This window comes from Phocoena phocoena, chromosome 1, assembly GCF_963924675.1.
Source record: "Phocoena phocoena chromosome 1, mPhoPho1.1, whole genome shotgun sequence".
Classification (NCBI taxonomy): Eukaryota; Metazoa; Chordata; class Mammalia; order Artiodactyla; family Phocoenidae; genus Phocoena; species Phocoena phocoena.
The window spans coordinates 186,314,747-186,336,729 of record NC_089219.1 but is presented as its reverse complement, the minus strand read 5'-3'; the positions used below and the strand labels follow the sequence as shown (position 1 = coordinate 186,336,729).

At 47.7% G+C, this 21,983-nt stretch overlaps 1 protein-coding gene across 2 annotated transcripts in view; it reads right to left on the bottom strand.

The window, feature by feature from the left end:
* The window catches only part of PPP1R12B (protein phosphatase 1 regulatory subunit 12B), a 197,169-nt gene that overhangs the window by 115,713 nt on the left and 59,473 nt on the right, over nucleotides 1-21,983 (bottom strand). For both annotated transcript variants that reach the window (XM_065875856.1, XM_065875848.1), the window contains exons 4-12: nucleotides 15,828-15,987; nucleotides 14,549-14,693; nucleotides 13,451-13,525; nucleotides 11,656-11,735; nucleotides 10,857-10,996; nucleotides 6,192-6,304; nucleotides 3,397-3,597; nucleotides 1,457-1,539; nucleotides 365-490 (exon numbers count right to left, since the gene is read on the bottom strand). In XM_065875856.1, the coding sequence (XP_065731928.1) occupies nucleotides 365-490; nucleotides 1,457-1,539; nucleotides 3,397-3,597; nucleotides 6,192-6,304; nucleotides 10,857-10,996; nucleotides 11,656-11,735; nucleotides 13,451-13,525; nucleotides 14,549-14,693; nucleotides 15,828-15,987 (1,123 nt within the window). The remainder of the gene's footprint in view (nucleotides 1-364; nucleotides 491-1,456; nucleotides 1,540-3,396; nucleotides 3,598-6,191; nucleotides 6,305-10,856; nucleotides 10,997-11,655; nucleotides 11,736-13,450; nucleotides 13,526-14,548; nucleotides 14,694-15,827; nucleotides 15,988-21,983) is intronic.

The window sequence follows — 21,983 nt, the reverse complement described above, 5'->3', positions numbered from 1 at the left end:
AAAGCGTGACTTGAGCTGAGGAAGGAGAGCTGGCTACCGGGCAAGGGCGACTTAAATTCAGTCCTGCTCAGAGTCTACCCAAAGTCATATCTGGCTGAAGATTTTACAGGACTGAAAGGATGGAGTATATATTCAGATCTGTCTGTGGGGAGAACTTGGAATTAGCTTACTCTGATTCAGTTAGGGAAAGAAATTAACTTTGATTTAAAATTACTTAAGATGTCACTCCCAAAAAATCTAAAAGCAATTCAGTTCTTGATTCGTTTCTGTTGTGCTAACTGGGTATAAAAAGGCATGCAATTTACTGCCCATCTGCCCACGGCCAGAGTGAAGGAAACCACCTCCCAGCCTTGGAGCCTGGTACCTTTTCAGGTAGGTTGTCACGTAGGTGGAAGGGGCGGCCATCTGCAGAGATTCGCTCCCCTCCGCTCCGTCCCTCCGCAGCTGGCGGGCGGGGGGGCCACTCCGCACCAGGTGAGCAGCCGACTCTCTGTGGATGCAGGACGGACACAAAACAAAACACTGGCCCCGCCCTCTGTCCAGGGCACGGCATAAACTGGGAGGTGGGGGGCCGGGCAGGCGGAGCGCATGTGGCTGCAGAGACAGCAACAGGGCCCTTTTCAAGAGATAGGTGTTCATACACCTGTCTCCCCGCACAGACGGGGGACTGGTTAAGGCTTCGTGTCTGCCTCCTTTTAGCAACTTCAAAGCCAACCCATCTCAGTAGGTACCAACTGCTTGTGGTGCGGATCTGGAGCCCTTTCATAAGGAGGGGTCACTTCGTTCCTCAGTTAGAAAGCCTGGCAGGGCCGCTCAAAGTAAGCAGAGGCAGGACGGGGGAGGCAGAGAGGACGTGCGTGCAAGTGAAGGAGCCTCCTCAGCTTCCTACACGGGCGACGGCCAGGAGCGGCCCTGGCACCTCTTCCTAACCACAGCTGGTAACCCGGGGAGGTCCCCCAGGGCAGTCCTTCCGAAGCTTTAACGCGCCTTTCAACCACCGAGGGGACTTTGTGCAAGCGCCCATCTACTTCAGCAGGTCTGGGCGGGACTGAGACTCTGCATTGCTAATGGGCTTCCAGTGGCCCCGGTGCTGCTGGTTGGAGGACCGCACCTTGAGAAGCAAGGCTCTAGCCCAGGCTCTGCTCTGAGATGCAGCGATACCTCAACATTCCCATATTCATTTTAACTGATGAGGAAGACTTTACTTACAAATTAGAAGTTGATCAGTTCAATTAAATAACCACATTTTTAGTGTTCCCCAGGGGACAGGCCCTGTCCTGGCACGAGGAGTGCCTGAGCCTCCGGTGGACACAGACCCCATGTGCACAGAGCCAGCTGTGGACTAAAGCGAACCCACACGGGAGAGTCGAGCTGACGGCCCAGCACCGGCAAGGCGCGGGCGGAGGGCTAGGGCTCCGGGGTGGGAGGGCGGCCGTGGGGCCCCGGTGCGGAGTACCTGTTCTCCTTCTCCTCCAGGTCGCTGGCGGCGCTCAGCCTCCGCGGCCCCAGTGCGCTGAAAGAGCTTCTGCTTTCTCGCTCCTGTAAAATCAAAACAAGGAACGCACAGGGAAGGCAGAGTTCTGACACAGTGTAAAACATTTTGGGTAAAAAAGCAGAACTTAATATACCTATATAATCTTACTTCCAGATTCAATACCAATTCCAGTTTGAGTGGTATTAAAAAAGGTTAGCATTCAAAGGCTCATTCCCAACTCTCCTCCATTAAAAACCAACATGTAGGGAAATAGTTCTCATGGGAAAAGTCAGGGCCATCGAACAGGAAAGAGCAGCACCAGTCACACCAAGCAGCAGCCCTGCAGAGACAGGGAGCTTCTGAAAGGCCACAGACAGCAACTGCGCTCTCAAGTTCTTTTCCTCGAAATGCAGCCTCAGGTACAAATGGGCCCCAGAGCTAATCCAGCCCACACACCTCGGGCCCGAGTGTCTCCGGAAACCCAGGACCGAGTGAGGGGTCTGTGGTTAAAGGAGACCCAGCCCCAGAGAGGTGCACCAAGCGAGCCCCGTGAACTCTGGAACCCAGAGTGAAGACACAGAAACGTGCTCCTTCTGGATGAACAGTAGATGAGAAGGCAGCCGGATCATACATCAATTAATGAAACAATGAGACGCTAAAATTTGTTTTTCTAAGTGCTACTCTGCCTGGGCCTCATCAGGACTGAGAGCCCGAGCGAGGGACTCTGCTTCTAAACGTAAAAAGAATAAATACTGTTACCGGTTCAGAGGGACCTATCAGGACTGAGAGCCCAAGCGAGGAGCTCTGTTTCTAAACGTAAAAGGAATAAATACTGTTACCGGTTCAGAGGGACCTATCAGGACTGAGAGCCCAAGCGAGGAGCTCTGCTTCTAAACGTAAAAGGAATAAATACTGTTACCGGTTCAGAGGGACCTATCAGGACTGAGAGCCCAAGCGAGGAGCTCTGCTTCTAAACGTAAAAGGAATAAATACTGTTACCGGTTCAGAGGGACCTATCAGGACTGAGAGCCCAAGCGAGGAGCTCTGCTTCTAAACGTAAAAGGAATAAATACTGTTACCGGTTCAGAGGGACCTATCAGGACTGAGAGCCCAAGCGAGGAGCTCTGCTTCTAAACGTAAAAGGAATAAATACTGTTACCGGTTCAGAGGGACCTATCAGGACTGAGAGCCCAAGCGAGGAGCTCTGCTTCTAAACGTAAAAGGAATAAATACTGTTACCGGTTCAGAGGGACCTATCAGGACTGAGAGCCCAAGCGAGGAGCTCTGCTTCTAAACGTAAAAGGAATAAATACTGTTACCGGTTCAGAGGGACCTATCAGGACTGAGAGCCCAAGCGAGGAGCTCTGCTTCTAAACGTAAAAGGAATAAATACTGTTACCGGTTCAGAGGGACCTATCAGGACTGAGAGCCCAAGCGAGGAGCTCTGCTTCTAAACGTAAAAGGAATAAATACTGTTACCGGTTCAGAGGGACCTATCAGGACTGAGAGCCCAAGCGAGGGACTCTGCTTCTAAACGTAAAAGGAATAAATACTGTTACCGGTTCAGAGGGACCTATCAGGACTGAGAGCCCAAGCGAGGAGCTCTGCTTCTAAACGTAAAAAGAATAAATACTGTTACCGGTTCAGAGGGACCTTTTAGGCCGTATCCAAATCTTCATGCTTCTGACCCACTTTTTTGCCCCAGGTAAGGAGGGTAAGGAAGAATGAGCAGAAGGTATATGCCAAAAGGAAAAGGGGTCTCTTTCTTTCTTGGCCAAGCAAGTAATAGCAAGCAAAGAGCTACATGATTAATCAACGTGCCTGTCTCCTTTTAAAGACTCTGTACTTCCAGAATCAAATTAGGGACTAGAAAATGTTTTCCTTTGTTCCCGAGGTTGCACTGTCACAGAGGGAAACTGCACCTTTTCTCTGGTGTCCAGCACAGTGGAGATGCGGGGGCTGGAGGCCGAGCGGTGGATGGACGCGCCCCGGTCCCGCAGGGCCTCCCTGGACCTGGCCGCCTCGCCCAGCACGTTCTGGCTGCCGGTCTTCCTGAGGCCCAGCCTCCACGAAGACGGAGACTCATCTCTGGGCTCTTCCGGCTTGTTGAAAAGGCCGGAGAACTACGAGGGACGAAGCAAAGGAAAGGAAGGTCCTGTTGGGTCTTTCCGTCCCCAGCTGAGCTCCGTGGGGCGATGTGGGGCGGAGCAGGGAGAAGCACGCGGCAGGCCAGGCACGCGCAGGGCTCCCTTTCTCTTGGGCCAGAGACAGCCTAAGAAGCTCCCACCTGGCAGAGCTGCTGGAGGAGTACGACAGCAGGCTGAGTGCTGACCCAGGCCTGATGACACGCCCCCTCCTGTCCGCTGTGTGCCTGGGGACAGGACACCTCACCTCTCCAGGCCTCAACGTGCCCATCTGCAACCCTGGCAAAGAGCTTACCCCTCTTATAACACGTGGACACTGGGAAACACAGGGCGGGCCAAGGTGTCGCTACGTTTCAAGGTCCTGTGATGAGACTGCGGCAAGCTGATGGAAGGTAACATGCACACAGATGCTAAAGGCCACTCCACTCAAATTCTAACTGCTTATTTCAAGACAATGGTTTATTTGACCAAGGGCAGCAGTTCTAAGCATTTCAGATTTCAGCGAGCAGCAAAATTAAAAAAGAAAAAAAAATGGTACAAGTCACACAGTTGCCAGTTTTAAAATTTTGCCAGAACAGCTTTCAGAAACGGATTACCATTTCCGGTACCATCATTTCATTAAAAAAAAGAGAGAGAGAGAAGTAATTTTAACATTAGAAAAGAAAGCTTCATGGAAACCTTCCACTATCCTTAACCATCTCATCCTGCTATAAACCACAGAAAACATCACAGACTAGTGTCAGCCTGAAGACCAGGCTGGGGCACATCTGGTCTACAGACCATCAGCCGTGGGCCTCTTCCTGGGCCGTGGGGGGCTCTGCTAGAAGCGTCGGTCCTTCTCCAGAACCAGGCCACCTCTACCGCCTGGCATAGTGAAATCGCAATAGAAATGTAAAACCATGCTTAGATTTTTCTCTTTTACCCGATCATCTGAATGGATATATTTACGTACGCCTTCCAGCTTCAGAGAATCAATCCTGTCAGCTCTTTATAAGCCACCCTGGTTCTGAGGGGAGAAATGTCTTTCCCAGCATTCTTTTAGCAAAGTAGGAATAAGTATGGGTGTGCGTTTGTATCTTTTTTAATTTAGGACTTTTCCTCTTAAAAAAGCAGGCGATTTAGTCACGCGCAAAGCAGGGGGAGTGCGCAGGACTGAGACACTGGACGCTCCCAGGAGCCAGCATGCAGCTGAGCCTCTGCTGCCTCGTCTCCACAAGGACACCAGAATGCCACCTGCACATTCACGAGGCTCTGGGAAGATCAGTAAGTTAGCATCTGCAGAAGTACAGAGCTGTCCAAGAGCTGCACTCTAAAGAGCTCGGGCCCGCTCTCCTCAACATCAATCCCACACGCTGAGGAGCCGCGGCATCACCGGCGAGGAGCCGGCGGCTTCTGAGCGGCCTGGGGACGCTGCCGGAGGCACTCACGTATTTCAGCAAGTGCTTTCAACCTCTGCTCTCCACTCATCATCCACTATAAGGACTTAACTCAGGAAAGTCAAATGGAACACGAGAAGTAAAAGAAGAAGAGCAGTCATCAGAACAATCGAGGCTGGATGCTGGCTATCTTCCCAGCCCAACCGAGCTTCACATACGCTCACCTCGACTTCAGATACGAAGAAAATAGGCAACTGACAACACTTCCTTGGTCCCGGTTTACTAGGGCCTGTGTCATCTAAACACACTATAGCCAAATTTGTTTGGTGATGGCTTTATACTTTTTTAAAATATACTGTGGGCAAAGTCATGGACAGAAACATCGTGTCCACTCCTCCAAATCCACGTACTGAAGCCCTAACCCCCAGTGTGATTATACTTGGAGACCAGGTGGTTGTCTGAGAGCCAGGAAGAGCGCCCTCACCATGAACTGAACCCGCCAGCACCTTGATCTTGGAGTTCCAGCCTCCAGACCGTAAGACATAAGTTTCTATTGAAAGCCACCCTGTTTGTGGTATTTTGTTATGGCAGCTGAGCTGACTAAGGCAGGAATATAAAGATGTGGTACATATATACAACAGAGTATTCCTCAGCCATAAAAAAGAGTGAAATCATGCCATTTGCAGCAACATGGATGGACCTAGAGAGATTATCACACTAAGTGAAGTGAGTGAGACAGAGAAAGACAAATACCATACGATATCACTCATATGTGGAATCTAAAAAAAAGGATACAAATGAGCTTATTTATGAAACAGAAACAGACTCACAGACATAGAAAACAAACTTATGGTTCCCAAAGGGGAAAGGAGGGGGGGGAAATTAGGAGTTTGGGATTAAGAGATACACACCACTACATACAAAATAGATAAACAACATGGACCTACTGTACCGTACAGCATAGGGAACTCTACTAAGTACTTTGTAATAACCTATAAAGGAAAAAAAATGTGGGAAAAAAAAGATATGTATGTATAACCAAATCACTTTGCTGTATACCTGAAACTAACCCAACATCGTAAATCAACTATACTCAATTTAAAGGAAAAAAAAAAGCATGAATGTACCTTTAGGGCCTTTCTAACTGTACGTTACTGCAATAGTGGGAAATATCCAAACTAATTCCAAACTACTCACTCTCCTGGCTGAAGAGGTGGAGGAGATGATCTGCGCTGGTGCTGGTGTCTGCTCTGTGGCACTACTCTTGCTTTCAGAGTTGCAACGGTCGACGATGGCTCCCGGCTTTTTATCTGTTATTTAAGACAGGAGAAGCAACAAGTACAAGTATGAAAACCTTAGCTGTGTGTATGTGTACTTTTCAGCTAACAGAAAGGGTTTACCCATTATCAAAACAGATCATTAGGGCCATGTAATGCTTGGATTCAAACTACTATGAAACCTCTGGCAACCACTGTCTCTTATAAGAAAACAAACTCAAGTGGAATTCCTGTCTTGACAGGTGCCACTTCTAATCCCCACATGTATAGATGACACTATATGTCACATATAAAATTCATCAGTAAGTACACAGTAAGAATCTACCCTGTTTGGAGGGTTGGGCAGGAAAAGCCAGAGAAAGTATAAGATAGACCTTGCTTTCTAGGCAGTTACAAAAAGAAGAGCCGTAAGATGTAAAATAATCATGGTAACAACACAAGGCCAAAGACGTCCGGTGCTGAACTGGCTGATTTAAATCAGCAAGTTCTCCGGGGGTTCAGAGCAGAGGCAGATCGTCTGAGAGAGGGAACGTAGGGAAGACACCGTGGGGGAAGCCGGAGGGCACAGAGCAGCAGGAAGAAGGGCCGGGAAGTCACAACACCCACGTCCGCTGGTCAGGAAAGAGGCAGCCACCAAGTGACAAGGGCTCTTGGGGTCACAACAGGAAATAAAGCCAGAGGGTCGTGTAGGACACTGTGGTGACATAAGCGGGAGGGGTCCCTCACGGGGCGCTGACAGAAGTCCCGTCTGCCTGCATCCAGCGGCTGCTGGGCCTCTGGTCCCTGGACTCCAGAAACACAGCCCCAGGGTAACCCACTCATGAACTACGGGACAGTTTTAAGCCACATCCTAGATGTGGGACACTGGGCAAGTTACTTAGCATATTTGAACTTCTATTTTCTCACTGATAAATCAGGGACTCAAATTCTTGTCTTGTGAGTTGCTGTACAGATTAGAGATAAAATGTTTTAAAATTGCATAACTCAAGATTAAGTCCCTAGAAGACAGTTTATTATTATTAACGTCACTGTCTTTGTGGCTACCGTGAATACTCAAGGCAGTCTTTGAATACAGTCGGAACGTCTCTACCCCCAGGAGACGGACCTCACTGAGTCCACACCCTGTGCAGTACCCCTCACACTGACTCCGGGCTTGGCCGTGTGACTTCCTGTGGCCCCGGGGACACGGTAGAGGCCTGGAGAGTGCGTGTGCGCGGAGCTCGCCCCCTCTGATGATGGCTGGAATTCAGCTGCCGTGTGAAGCAGAGGCTGGCCTGCCTGATGACAAGAGACACACGGCCCACTTGCCCCAGACGTCCCGGCAAGCCACCGGGAAGGGAGAAGGCCACCCCTCGGCCACGCACCAACTCGCCACACTCGTGAGTGTGCCGGCACCGCCACACGGACAACAGAGAAGCCGCCCCGGCAGGGCCCTTCCCAAACTACCAACCTGTGACACTGGGCGCGTACAAAGAGTTGTGCTACCTGCCACTAGGTTTTGGGATGGATTGTTATGCGGCAGTAGATAAGTAACACGTCAAATAAGTAAAAGAAAGGGAAAAACAAATCCAAGTCCAACTGCTTACATTTACCTCAAAATACAATTAACATTCCTTACAACTACGTTCGTATGTAACACACAGGGAAACTGTCAGTTTATGAGGCTGTACCTCTGGAGGTTTAAAAAGAGGAGACATGCACTCAACAAGGGCCTGCTCAGGGTGCGCACGCGCGCCAGGCAGCACCTGGAGGTTCAGGCACCACCCGCTCCCCACGCCCCCGCCAGGCTGTGCCGAGCACCTGCCCTGCACAAGGCCCGGCGCTGGGCACCAGGAAGGACGCGAAGGTCAGCAGGACACACGCTGTGTCCCAGCGCCCCCGCAGCTCGCTGGCGGGGAGAGCAGAGCAGACGAAGAGGAGAACCGAGGTAACACGAAAGCTAAGTAGTCCAAGCAACACAAAGGCTCCAACCACAGCTACAGGAGTCAGAAGAGGGGAGGAAACCTTGTAGCTGTGACGACAGGGCGTCACAAAGGACGCTGCTTTGAGCCGGGCTCTGAGTCAGCAGTAAAATGTCCACAGACAGAAGTGCGCAGGGAAGCCCACGGCCGCCGCCAGCTTCTGAGACTGACCCGCTGGAGCCTCGGTCTCCTCCTCGCTCCTGCTCGGCCTTCCTGACGCAGAAACACACATCCTCTGGGGCCACCCCTACTCCACCGACTCCATCTCACCTCCCAGACCCCGTAGGTAGCTCTTTTCTGACGACCCCTCCCCTGGGGAGATCTTGCCCTCGCCCCCAGCGTGAGCTTTCTGCCCCTGCTACTCCGAGGAGCCCAGATCAAAGTCGGGGGCTCGGGCACTCCGCCCACAGCTGTGAGCCCCAAGTCACCTCACCTGCGGTGGAGGCAATAATACATCACCTCAGAGTGTGGGTGTAAGGATTAAATAAAAATGTGTTAAGTGTTTCGCAAATTCAAAAGCTGTATATAGAGGCTACCCTGGTGGCACAGTGGATAAGACTGCACTCCCAATGCAGGGGGTCCAGGTTCAATCCCTGGTCAGGGAACTAGATCCTGCATGCTGCAACTAAGACTTCACGTACCACAGCCCGTGTGCTGCAACTAAGGAGCCCGCCCACCACAACCAAGACATGGCGCAACCAAATAAATAAATAAGCACTGCATAAATGTGAAGCGTTACTATGTTCTGTGAGAAGCGTCCCATGTGTAGATGTATTTCTGATATATTCGTGGGAGGAGGTGAGCTCTGTGTCTTTCTATTCCGCCTCCTTGATCTCCACCCTAAAATGTCACAATAAACCCCCAAATTCAATGCAGTGTTTTGGACTAGTGAACACCATTGGCTGCATTTCTCTCTCTCACGTGATGTGGGCTTTATTCATGTACACGCCTTCCTATCCCCCTACATCCCCAAGATACATTCAACAAAACGTTCAGTGGATGTGGCTGCCTGTCATGTGCCAGGTGCAGTGCTGAGACCTAGGAGTGACACGCTTGGAATTCCCAGCCCAAGGGCGCTGCAACCAAGAGGAATGAGCAGTGCTGGGGGCCACACGGCGGGGAGAGCACAGGGAGGGGTCCCTCCTCTGCAGGTTCTTGCACAGGAAAAACCTAGAGAAGGACTCTTCAATCTGGCAGACCCTACAGCTTCTGACGGAAATCATGCAATAAACATCTGATGGCCAGGAACAAGTTCTACAGCACGAATAACTGTTCAGGGGTAGAACACTCAGGCTTGTCTGGGAACTCCAGCGATCCAGCTTGGATAGCACACATCCGCACTTACAGACAACACTGGAAAGGTCAGCCGGAGCTAGACTATGAGAGGTCTTGAAGGCCGGGCCACAGGGCTTGGGACTTACTCTGCAGGCAGAGTCAGGAAGGTGGTCATGGAAGGTCTCTGGACAGGAGTGCAGCATCATCAAGGGGTGTGGGGTGTTTCACCCCAGTAGCAACGTGGAGCTGGGCTGCAGGGAACAAGAGGCCTGAGGCCTGGGGGCACATCGTGGGTCATTTCAGTAGCCCAGGCAGTGCCCTCCCACTCCGCCAACACCTTGGTAGCTAACACAGTGACCCGGCACAGAACAAGTCTAGATGCTCACTCCAGACAATACTGGAAGCCTAAGACATGTAAGCACTCAGTACCCAATACAAATGTTACAAAGATGAACACGTACAGATTGTGACAGACACTACACTGGCATTTCCAGAGCCAGCTGTGCCTGCTTAGGAACAGCAATTCAAGACTCAGTGAACAAAAGGTCGTCTCCTCCACAGACCTAGCTGGGACCGTCTGTTCTACACAAGCAAAGGGTCTCTAACTTCCTCTGAGAGACGGAGACACGGACAAAGGCAGTGCTCTCCTGCAACTGAGAGAAACCACGTCAGTGAAGGCAGACCCACTCTACAAGAGCTGGGGCCCAGCAACCGAAAGAGCTGAGCATCTTCGTGATGGGCAGCCGGCGAGGGCAGAGTCAGAGGGAAACACAGACTTCACTATTGACATAAACTGAATGTGGACTCTTCCCTCTAACTTGGTCCTCTCACTGAAGACACTGCACCTTCTCGTGGACACCAGTCTGAAGAAATAACATGCCGGTGACTGCAGGACACGGGCAGGTGAAATCTGAGTTTGTCACGAGCTCCCAGTTACCCACGAGGACTCCTCTGCGGCAGGGGAACCTCTACTCAGCAAAGCCCCACGTGTCTCTTTCCTAAGTGTTTGCCTTACTGTGTATCAAAACCCCAGGCTAATGTATGGGCTGGCACTCTGACCACGCCCAGCACCCAACTCTCACCGCTGGGGTTCCTGTCTCGCCATATAACAAACTTAAGGAACTCCTATGATGTATATCATCAACGAGAGTCATAAGGGTAAAGATGATTTTGTTCCTTCTTCAATCCCCAAATCAGGAATCGAAGGAGCTTCACATAATGGGAAGGAAAAAGAAAAAGACCTGGAGGTTCTGTTTAGGGAATTGGTTCCAGCTGAGGGCCCTGGCATCACCTGCCTTGTGACAAGCAGTGGCCCCCCGTGCTCTGCAGACAGAGGGTCTCGGCATCACCCGCCTCCTTCTCGGTTTCTGACTCAGAAGCCTCATCTTCACCTTCGTCCTCGTCTGAGCTGGAGCTGCTGGATTCTTTGTTTTCATCCTCCATTTCTCGGGGCTTCGGTGTCTCCTCCTCATAGAGCAACTTCTCTTTGCTAAATGAAAGACGACAATTTGAGCGCAATTCAGAAAGGACACACCATTTCCTACGCTCACTGGGGATCCGGTATGGGAAGGACAAGCCTACGAAGCTCTGTGTGGAAGCAGTAAAAGAGATACATTCAAATCCTCCTTTACATCCGTATTCTTCTGAATCCTGGGTTTTCTGCTGACTAAGGGTTGGTATTGGATTTGAGAGTGTGATAGAAGAAAATCCAGCCCGTTTAACACACAGGAACAGGAGGGCTATGCATCTTCATGATGAGTGAGCAGGTAAACATTTTTAAAAATCATTTAAAAAATGTTTACTGAGTGCTTCTCACACGCCAGGACCATGCCAGGCGACAGTATGGTGTAAACAGAACAGACACGTCAGACCTTCTAGGTAGGGAAGCAGTTGGGACTAAGAACCCTTCAGCTGGGAAAAAAGCAATGCACACAGTCTCCGTTAATTCACAAATTTAAAACACGCCCACCCACTCTCAGTGTCCCCCCCCACAAGTCAACGCCACTCACCTCCTTGCCCCTCAAACATTCCCACGTGTTTAAAGATCATTTGGCTACAAACACGGGGTCTCTTCACTGGATAAATTCTCGAGCTAAACGTGTCACACTCAGCAGGGCTCATCACATTTCTCAAACCCAAATAGCTTACTTCTTAAAGAGTCTACCGTGCAACTTGCTGTTCAGATCCGACTCAATGAGCTTATTCCGTGTCTCTTTTTCACTTCGAAGCTGGAAATTGAGAAAACAGAAAAAAGGGAAGATGTTGACTATTGGTAAAAAAATCAGCAGCCACGAGAAAAACTAAAATGGCCCTGTTACTGGACCAACACCAAAGGGGGGGAGAGGACTGGGGAGAAGGGAGACACATCAGCTGTGTGCTGCGTCTCCTTGGAAGATAATGACAGAGGAAGATCCTCATTCAATAAGAGGAAATCCACGGCGTCAGAGCTTCAATGAAAACTGCCCCATCAACTATCCAAACCCAATCGTCCCAAAAAACCTAGGTGTAAAGGATGAAACGCCAGAAGTACCTCTGAAAGAACTCTTCATGATCCGTATACTGAATTACGTTGGCAACGGTTCTAAAGAAGCAGGTGCCAAATGGGAACTGAGCCCTTGGAAAAAACTGTCCGGTACTTGCTCTAGACAAAACGTACTTAAATCCCTGGACCCCAAAGTTACGCAGGGGGCAAAGGCAGGCACCATTCCCAGTAGCACAGAAATGTTATTTAGTGAGGATATTACTCACGTCCAAAGACCGAACCATGCTGGGTAAAGGATACACGAGAACTCTCTACTATTTCCACAACGTCTTTGTAAGCTTCAAAATTATTTCAGAATAAAACATTTAAAGAACAACACACACCTAACCATGCAAATGATCATCTTATATCAGGAAGGCTGCTGCTGCTGAGAAATCGGTCCCAGCTGCTCACCAGAGGGGACAACTGAACCGCAAGCTGCGTCTGCGCTCTGGGTCTGCAGCTTTCCCAGCCAGCCCTGAAGAGATGAGCGTCTCCACTTCCCAGTCCAGACGGTGCTGAGCACAGGGGAGGGCAGGACAGCTGATCTGTCCCGTTACTGAACCACACGGGTCTTTCATTCAGAACTGCTCTCAGCTTCTCACATTCTCCTGAACTCGAGCTCGTGTGCCCTGAGCCACAGCCCACGCAAAGGAAAACACAAGGAAAGCTAGCGATTTTTCTCTGTCCTACTCTGCTTAAACAGGAGATTCTCAAGCCCCTAATGTGACTGACTTTATCCTCCTCACCTAACTCCTCCTCTCTCTTTCAGGTAGAGTGTGACTCACTCCCTGTTCACTCGAGTACTGGCAGGGTTTTCCACCCTGCAGTCTGGACGTGGGTACCATGCTTACATGGTCCTCCTGTGCTGCCCGAAGCAGAAGGGCACAGACAACCAAACCATCAAAGATCTAGAAGTAGAGGGAGAAGAGGACTGAATTTTGGATATTTGATGAACAGAATAAATATGAATCACTGACCAAGCACTGTCCAATGCCAAATGTTTTCGTTTTTGTGGGTTTGTTTGCTTTTTAAGAAATACATCCCTCCCTGTAATCAATTTTCTTTCAACAAAGACGTCCTTTCAGTCAATAAGGAAAAGTTATGAGGTGTCCTCTACCCCTATTTGCAAAACCTTCTGACTTGAACACACCACGCTCATTTTCTAGAGCTCGAGGGTAGCTAGAGTCGTCGTCGCCATCATGTTTGCCTTTCAGCTGCTTGAAGGCTCTAAGATAATGAGGAGATAACAAGCGAACTTTAGCAACAACAGTTTCTGGGATATTTTCTTCTAACAGACTCTGCGGATATTCCTGGAGGGAACCACTGCCATTGCTGGAATGCAGGGACGTCCAACTCCACTCTCAGCGGACAAACTACAGCTGGTGTGGCCTGTGGCGTGGACTGTCCCCCCAGACTCACCACGCTCTGCTTCTTCTGCAGCATCTCCAGGTGCTCCACGAGGCCCTCGTCAGCCACATCAAACGGTGTCTGGCCCTGGCAGAGAAAAGGGGCGCCGTGACCAATCGGAAGCAGACGCAGCGGTCACGGGACTTTATCAGAGAACTAGTGGATGTCCACTGTATGCCTCTGACTCCAGTGACAGCTGTTTCACTGACTAGTCTACTCGACACCGTGGTAATACCTTCATCTATCCCAGAGGAAACACAACAAGAAACAGCAAACCCTAAAACACACGGCTCTATGTTTTTTTAAAGCTGTATGGAGGAAATCACCACATTATTTCTAATGTTTATTGCCTCTTGGCAAATGATCAACTGAAATCTCTACTTGTACCTATTCTAAAATGCTCTTAATTGCTATGATAAATTCAACAAAGGGCTCTTAGAAGCCTCAGAAGGAGGTCCAGGGCACGGGTGCACTAAAAACTAAGTCCCAGGAATCATCTCCCTGTAAGTGAGAGAAGGGTTGTCTCTTAGGAAACAGCGCAGGTAAGGACCCTAACCCATAATGCGGGAATGAACCCTGGGTCAGGAGAGATGGGAGGTAGATAAGAACATCTACTAAGTAAAACGCCATGTCTCTGGATTCCTAGAAAACCAGCAGATGTAGGGATAAGTTGCAGGACTTCTGTATCGCTTCAAGCGCGGCTGAAGACGACTTTCAGCCAAACTGCAGGATCTCATCATTACAACGTTTTTTAACAACTGGATGTGACTAGGGCTCAGCTATTAAGTCTTTGAATTAAAACCAAAGTATTTCATAGTTCACCACAGATAGTGGCCTTGGGCTTCCCCACTGCTCATTTCTGCTAAGGGGAAAATTCTTTTTTTTTTTTTTTCCTGTGTGTTTGCTTTAGGGGCTTCAGCATAAACAGAAGCAGCAGAGCGGCTCAGTGGAGCTTTATGTTACAAACCCAACGTGTCTGCGTGGATAACGGGGCGGGAAGAAGAACTACAGCTACCAGGGATACCCAAGCCTGGACAGCAAGCCTGGTCACTTAGCAGGGACTTGAAGCCTTTTGTTCCCGAGCCCCGTCAGAGGGTGACGCTCACTAACCAGTTTGCTCCTGACGTCCATGTCACAGAGGGCTTCTGCCAGGATGGAGCACGCCTCCTTCACCCCCCAGTGTGCGGCGGCATGGAGCGGGGTCCAGCCGTCGCGGTCCTGGACATTGAGCTCATAGCCAGCCTGAGTCAAAAGTCTGAGGAGAAACCCCAAACCAGCCATTACGTGCTCGGTGGCAGAGCTCTGTGCCACACCAGCGGCCACCCAGCTGGCGTTTCAGGCCCTGCCCTGCGCCGCCACCCGGCCGCTACGGCCCAGCTCGGCGCCAGCTACTGCCTGAGAGCCGCCACGGGTAAGCTTCAACCACCCTCGGCCAGAGGCCGCGGTGCTCCGTGGCACACCCACGTCCCACCACGCAGGCACCTGAGGCCAGCCAGCGCCTAGCTCAGCTCCGTCAGGGGGTGCTGTCAGCTTTCCAGCGCAGGAAGCGGCTGTCGGACACCTGATTCTCTCACTCTCTCACTAGCTCTCTGGCTGGTCTTCCCCGGACACCACGCTCGCACCTCCGACTCCACGGGAGTACGTGCAGGGGCCGCTCGCTAACGCTAAGGCTACAGCCCAGCTGTGTGCGTGGAGGACAGCGTGACTCTTGAGGCCCTGGCAGCACCGGGCGGACACAGGCAGCCTACATCGTGGGACTCCAGACGCCGTCCAAGAAACGAGCACGTGAACATGCTGCCAGGCAGAAAGGTGCACCGACACTCACCACACAGACTAGGAAGTTCGTACTGGGTGGAACACGAGGCAGTGAGCATCTGGCGACAAGACACATGCGGTGCCACCAGCAGCCCAGGAGCAGAGCCACACAAAGCGGGGAAGGATGTAAAGGGAAAGGGGAACAGGCAGAGAAGAGCCCAGACTCCTCGTGTACGTGTGACCATCCTACTCCAGCTGGAGACCTGTGTCATTAATCTAACGAGTCAAAGAGGACCAAAAGGATGGCGAGTCTGCTCTGTGCTGTGTGTCACCAGAAGGGGAGGTGCCAGGGGTGCTAACGATGAACTGTGGAGCTGGAGGCGGCCACGCACGGTCCCCTTAGGCCAGTCCAGCTCAACTGTGCCTCGCATGAGACCCGTCAGGAGAAGCTAGAGGGCGGTGTGGCGGGAGGAGGGAGGGGAAGAGTACCAGCAAACACAGAAGGAGAGACTGCGTGGCCCAGGAGGGAAGCGGCAAAGAAACGCAGCACAGCTGAAGACCTAATCCATCCCGCGTCCAAACCAACTCCTCTTCTCCCGGTGTGTGAAGCCCAGACCACGTGCGTGGACGTTACCTGAGGACCTCAGAGTAGCCCTTGGCGGCAGCCACGTGGAGGGCAGTGGCCCCTGAGCGCGCCTGCCTCACATCCTGTATTTTCCCGCTGTTGAGCCACTGGCGGGCGTCCTGCAGCATCTGCTGTTCCTCTGCCTTCCTCGACTGCTCGAGATCGACCCCTGCAGAAACCAGATCCAGACAGCCCGCATCATCTAAGGTCCCGTAGATTCAAAACACATCCTAAATACAACCACTAACGGCAGTTTAGTCATCAAGTGGGGTCGTCTTCAGATTTCTCTCCATTTAGAAGAGTCATGACATTTACAGACTCATCAGTAGTTTTATCAGGGTTAAATCACCAGGTTAAATAGTACTTGATGGCAGATCCATTAAGGGACCATACTTAACAGTGTTTTCAATTTTAAGAACATAAAAACCAAAGGGAATATTATTTTATATTATAGCATTTGTACAAAGTACACATTTCAAAGTCCTTTTACATGTTATACCATTTTAGCTTCCCCACAATCCTTTGAGGTAAATATGATACTGCTATCCCCACTTAACAGATGAGGAAATAAACACACAAAGGTCACGTGCCACACTCAAGGCCACAGAACACATCAGAGCTGTCACCAGAACGCTGATATCCTAGGTCTCCGTCTTCTCCTCTTTTCCACTCACTACACCTTAGGATTGGTATCAAAAATCTTAGTTTCAGGTATAATATACTTTAAAAAATTAACTACCTCTGAAGTTCATTTCCCTGTGTAGGGAAATACACTGACTGAAGCTATATGCCCTACAGCCGAGGAGTAGGCGATGCACAGTGAAACTTCCAAGGGAATGTGGATTTTGTTTCCCTTTAAAACATTATGGAGGAAATCCCAGGGTGCCTCCCTTTAGCCAACAACTCTCTAACCTCTGTGTCAGTGAAAAGGAGCTGGGGTGGGGTATTCCCTGTTGCATAAAATAATGACCTGTTCCTAGGACAAACACACCCGCCCAAGGAGTCTCACACCCATTGGCAGGCTTTACCTGTGCATGGTCTGCTCCCCTCCCTCTCAGTTCTTGAATGGGACCCTGGGAACTACCTGAGGATTCTCTGTCTGATTTGAGGAGATGGATGGGGGGAAGAAGTAACTGATTTATTTTATTTCTCCTTTTTTTTTTTTACAGCTTTATTGAGATTTAATTGACATATAACTTCGTATAAGTTAAAGGTGTACAACACCTATATACTGCATGATTACCACAGCAGTTATTAAATACCTCCCTCACCTCACATAATTACCATTTCTTTTTTGTGGTGAGAACATTTAAGATCTCTTAGCAACTTTCCAGTATATAATACAGTACTGTTAACTATGGTCACCTGCTGTACATTAGATCCCCAGAACTTGTCCATCTTATAACTGGAGGTTTGTGCCCTTTGACCAACATCTCCCCCACTCCCCAGCCCTTGCAAACCACCTTTCTGCTGCTTCTATGAGTTCTGCATTTTTAGATTCCACATACCAGCAAGATCATACAGTATCTGTCTTTCTCTGTCTGACTTATTTCACTTAGCGTGATGCCTTCAAGGTCCATGCATGTTATCATATATGGCAGGACTTCCTTCTTTCTTGTGGCTGAGTACTATTCTATTAGCTACAGTATAAATAGATATATATACACATACCACGTCTTCTTCATCCATTCATGCATACACTGACACTCAGGTTGTTTCCTATCTCGGCTACTGTGAATAATGCTGCATTGAACACGGCAGTGCAGATATCTCTTTGAAATTCTGATTTCATTTCCTTTGGATATACACTCAGAAGTGGAATTGCTGGATCATATGGTAGTTCTATTTTTAATTTTTTTAAGGACCCTCCATACAGTTTTCCACAGTGGCTGCACCGATTTACATTCCCACCAGCAGTGTGGGAGGGCTCCCTTTTCTCCACACCCTCGCCAACACTTGTTATTTCTTGTCTTTTTTTTTTTTTTTTTTTTTTTGCGGTATGCGTGCCTCTGGCTGCTGTGGCCTCTCCCGTTGCGGAGCACAGGCTCCGGAGGCACAGACTCAGCGGCCATGGCTCACGGGCCCAGCGGCTCCGTGGCATGTGGGATCCTCCCGGACCAGGGCACGAACCCGTGTCCCCTGCATTGGCAGGCGGACTCTCAACCGCTGTGCCAGCAGGGAAGCCCTATTTCTTGTCTTTTTGATAACAGCCATTCTAACAGGTGTGAGGTGATAGCTCAATAAGGTTTTGAGTTGGACTGCTCTGATGATCAGTGATGTTGAGCATCTTTTCATGTGCCTGTTGGCCATTAAATGTATGTCTTCTTTGGAAAATTTTCTATTCAGCTCTTCTGCTTTTTTAATTGGATTGTTTGGTTTTTTGCTATTGAGTTGTATGAGTTCCCTATATATTTTGGATATTGACCTCTTATCAGATATGTGACTTGCAAATATTTTCTCCCATTCCATAGGTTGCCTTTTCATTGTGTTGATTGTTCCTTTTGCTGTGCAGAAGTTTCTAGTTTGATGTAGAGCCACTTATTTATTTTTGCTTTTGTTCCTTGTGCTTTTGGTGTAATATCCAAAAAAATCATTGTCAAGACCAACGTCAAGAAGGTTTTCTCATAGGAGTTTCATAGTTTCAGGACTTAACTTGACTCCATTTTGAGTTAATTTTTGTGAGCATGAAAATAAGGGTCCAATGTCCTTCTTCTGCATGTGATTATCCAGTTTTCCCAACACCATTTATTGAAGAGACTATCTTTTTCCCATCGAGTCTTCCTGGCTCTCTTGTTCAAATATTAGTTGACCGTATATGTGAGGGCTTGTTTCTGGGCTCTGCAGTCTGTTCCACTGGTCTATGTGTCTACTTTTCTGCCAGTACCATACTGTTTTGATTACTATAGTTTGTAATCAGGAAATGTGACGCCTCCAGCTTTGCCTTCTTTCTTTGGCTATCCAGGGTCTTTTGTGATACCAAGTTTTAGGATTGTTTTTTCTATTTCTGTGAAAAATGCCATAGGAATTTTGATAGAAATTGCATTGAATCTATATATGGCTTTGGGTTGTATGAATGTTTTAACCATATTAATTCTTCCAATCCATGAACATAGGATATCTTTCCATTTGTGTCTTCTTCAGTTTCTTTCATCAGAGTCTTACAGTTTTCAGCATACAGATCTTTCACCTCCTTAAATTTATTCCTAAGTATTTTATTGTTTTTGATGCCATTGTAAATGGGAATATATTTTTTACTTCTTTTTCAGATAGGTTGTCATTATTGTATAGAAACGCAACTGATTTCTGTATACTGATTTTGTATTCTGCAACTTTACCAAATTTGTTGATTAATTCTAACAGTGTTTTGTTTGAGTCTTTAGGATTTTCTATACATGAGATCATATCATCTGTAAACAAAGACACCTTTACTCCTTGCTTTCTGATTTGGATGCCTTTTATTTCTTTTTCTTGTCTGGATAGGACTTCCAGTACTATGTTGAATAGGAGTGGTGAGAGTGGGCACCCTTGTCTTATTCCTGATCTTAGAGGAAAAGCTTTCCACCTTTCACCACTGAGTATAATGTTAACTGTGGGCTTGTCGTACATGGCCTTTATTATGTTGAGGGACGTGCCTCCTACAATCAGTTTGTTGAGAATTTTTATCACGAAAGGATGTTGTATTTTGTCAAATGCTTTTCCTGCATCTGTTGAGATGATCATGTAATTTTTATCTTTCATTCTACTAATTGGTATATCACTTTTATAGATTTGCATATGTTGAGCCATCCTTGCATCCCAGGGATAAATCCCATTTGATCATGGTGTGTGATCCTTTTATTGTGCTGCTAAATTCAGGTTGCTAATATTGTGTTGAGAATCTTTGCATCTATATTCATCGGGAATATTGGCCTAGAGTTTTCCTTTCCTGTAGCGTACCTATCTGGCTTTGTTATCAGGGTAATGCTGGTCTTGTAAAAAGAGTCTGAAAGTGTTCTTTCCATTTCAATTTTTGGGGAAGAGTTTGAGAAGGACTGGTATTCATTCTTCTTTAAATGTTTGGTAGTATTCACCAGGGAAGCCATCTGGTCCTGGGTTTTTCTTGTTGTTTGGTTACTGATTCAATCTCCTTATTTGTTATTGATCCATTCAGATTTTCTATTTCTTCCTGATTCAGTCTTGGTAAGTTGCACATTTCTGAGGATTTACCCGTTTCTTCTAGGTTATCCAATTTGTTTGCACACAATGGTTCACAGTAATCTCTTGTGATCCTGTGTATTTCTATGGTATCTGTTGTAATGTCTTCTTCATTTCTCATTTTATTTGAGTCTTCTTTCTTTTTCTTAGTCTAGCTAAAGGTTTGTCAATTTGTTTATTTTTTCAGAAAACATAAAAGCTCTTAGCTTCATTCATATTTTCTATTGTTTTTCTGGTCTCTTATTTCAATTATTTCTGCTCTGATTTTTGTCATTTTCTTCCTTCTGTGAACTTCGGGCTTAACTTGTCCTTCTTTTTCTAGTTCCTAGAGGTGTAAAGTTAGGTTATTTGAGATCTTTCGTTTTTCCTACAGCATGCATTTATCGCTATAGACTTCCCTCTTAGAACTGCTTTTGCTACCTCCCACAAGTTGTGGTACGTTGTGCTTCATTTTCGTTTGTTTCAAGGTATTTTTGGATTTTTCTTTTGGTTTCTTCTTTGACCCACTGGTTGTTCAGTAGCATGCTGTTTAATCTCCACAGTCTGTGAATCTTCCAGTTTTCCTCCTGCTATTGATTTCTAGTTTCATACCACTGTGGTCAGAAAATATACTTGGTATGATTTCAGTCTTCTTAAATTTGCCAAGACGTGTATTGTGGCCTGTCATATGACCTATCCTGGAGAATGTTCTGTGTGCCCTTGGCAAGGATGTTTGTTCTGCTGTTGGATGGAATGTTCTGTATGTCTACTCGGTCCATTTGGTCTAAAGGATAGTTTAAGTCCAGCGTTTCTTTGTTGATTTTCTGCCTGGATGATCTATCCATTGTTGAAAGCAGGATACTATCATTGTATTATTGTCTATTTCCCCCTTCAGCTCTGTCAGTATCTGCTTAATATATTTAGGTGTTCCGATGCTGGGTGCACATGTATTGTATTCACAATTATTACATCCTCTCGATGAACTGAAAGGGGTATTACTGATCTGGAACAGACCAGAATTCCACACACAAAGAGTTAACAGTGCTGCAAAGGTAAGCATACATATGAATGCCTCTTCCAACAGAGTATACTCCTTAATGGAAGAGTCAGAAATTAAAATCAAAACTACTACTAAAAATCCAGTTTATTTTTAAAAAGTCATTTGTAAATTGTAACACCAATCTGAGGAGATAAGGCTGAGTGGGACTTGATGGTAAATTAGGCATAAAGTTCTTCATTTCAATAGGACACAAAAACTATACACAGTATTCATACAAGTATTTTCTGCCCTAGAACATCATTATTTTAAGGCAGGGGTCAGCATACTTTCTATTTAAGGCCAGATATTAAATAAATGTTTTCAGCGTTGCAGGCCATTTGGTCTGTCACAGCTATTCAGCTCTGCTGTAGGAGTGCAAATGCAGCTTTGGATAACATGTGAGCAAACGGATATGGCCAGGACTGGCCCTGACTGTTCTAAAGCATCATGTCAGAAAAGGTCAATGGAGAGAAATCTTTTGGACTCAACTGCAGATTGTGGGTAAAGTGGTTTAACAGAAAGACTACACATCACTGTAAACCATGTCCACAGAGTTTTGTAGTGGTTCTAGCAAACGCCCTAAGACCTGTCCTCCCTGCTATCTAACGAGTGTTATTTGCTATTTTTTTTAACTAAAAGAACCCAAAGACCTCCAGTAGCAGAATCCTGACCTATTCTCTGAAATGGATTCTTCTGAAAACATAAAATAAGTTCTTTCAGAGTTTATTCTTCTAAGTTAGCTTCCTTACCGTGACAAACTACCAAAATAATTTTCATGATTAGTATGGTTAAAGATCATTTCAGAGGTTGCAATAAATACCTCAACCAGCACCACTTTCAGCTCTCATCAAGAGAAAAGATGCAAAGTCATAAGCAGAATTTGGCCAGTACTCAAAGGGACACTGTATCTCATCCCTTCTTTAGACTTCACAGTGTGGAGCAAAGTCCACACC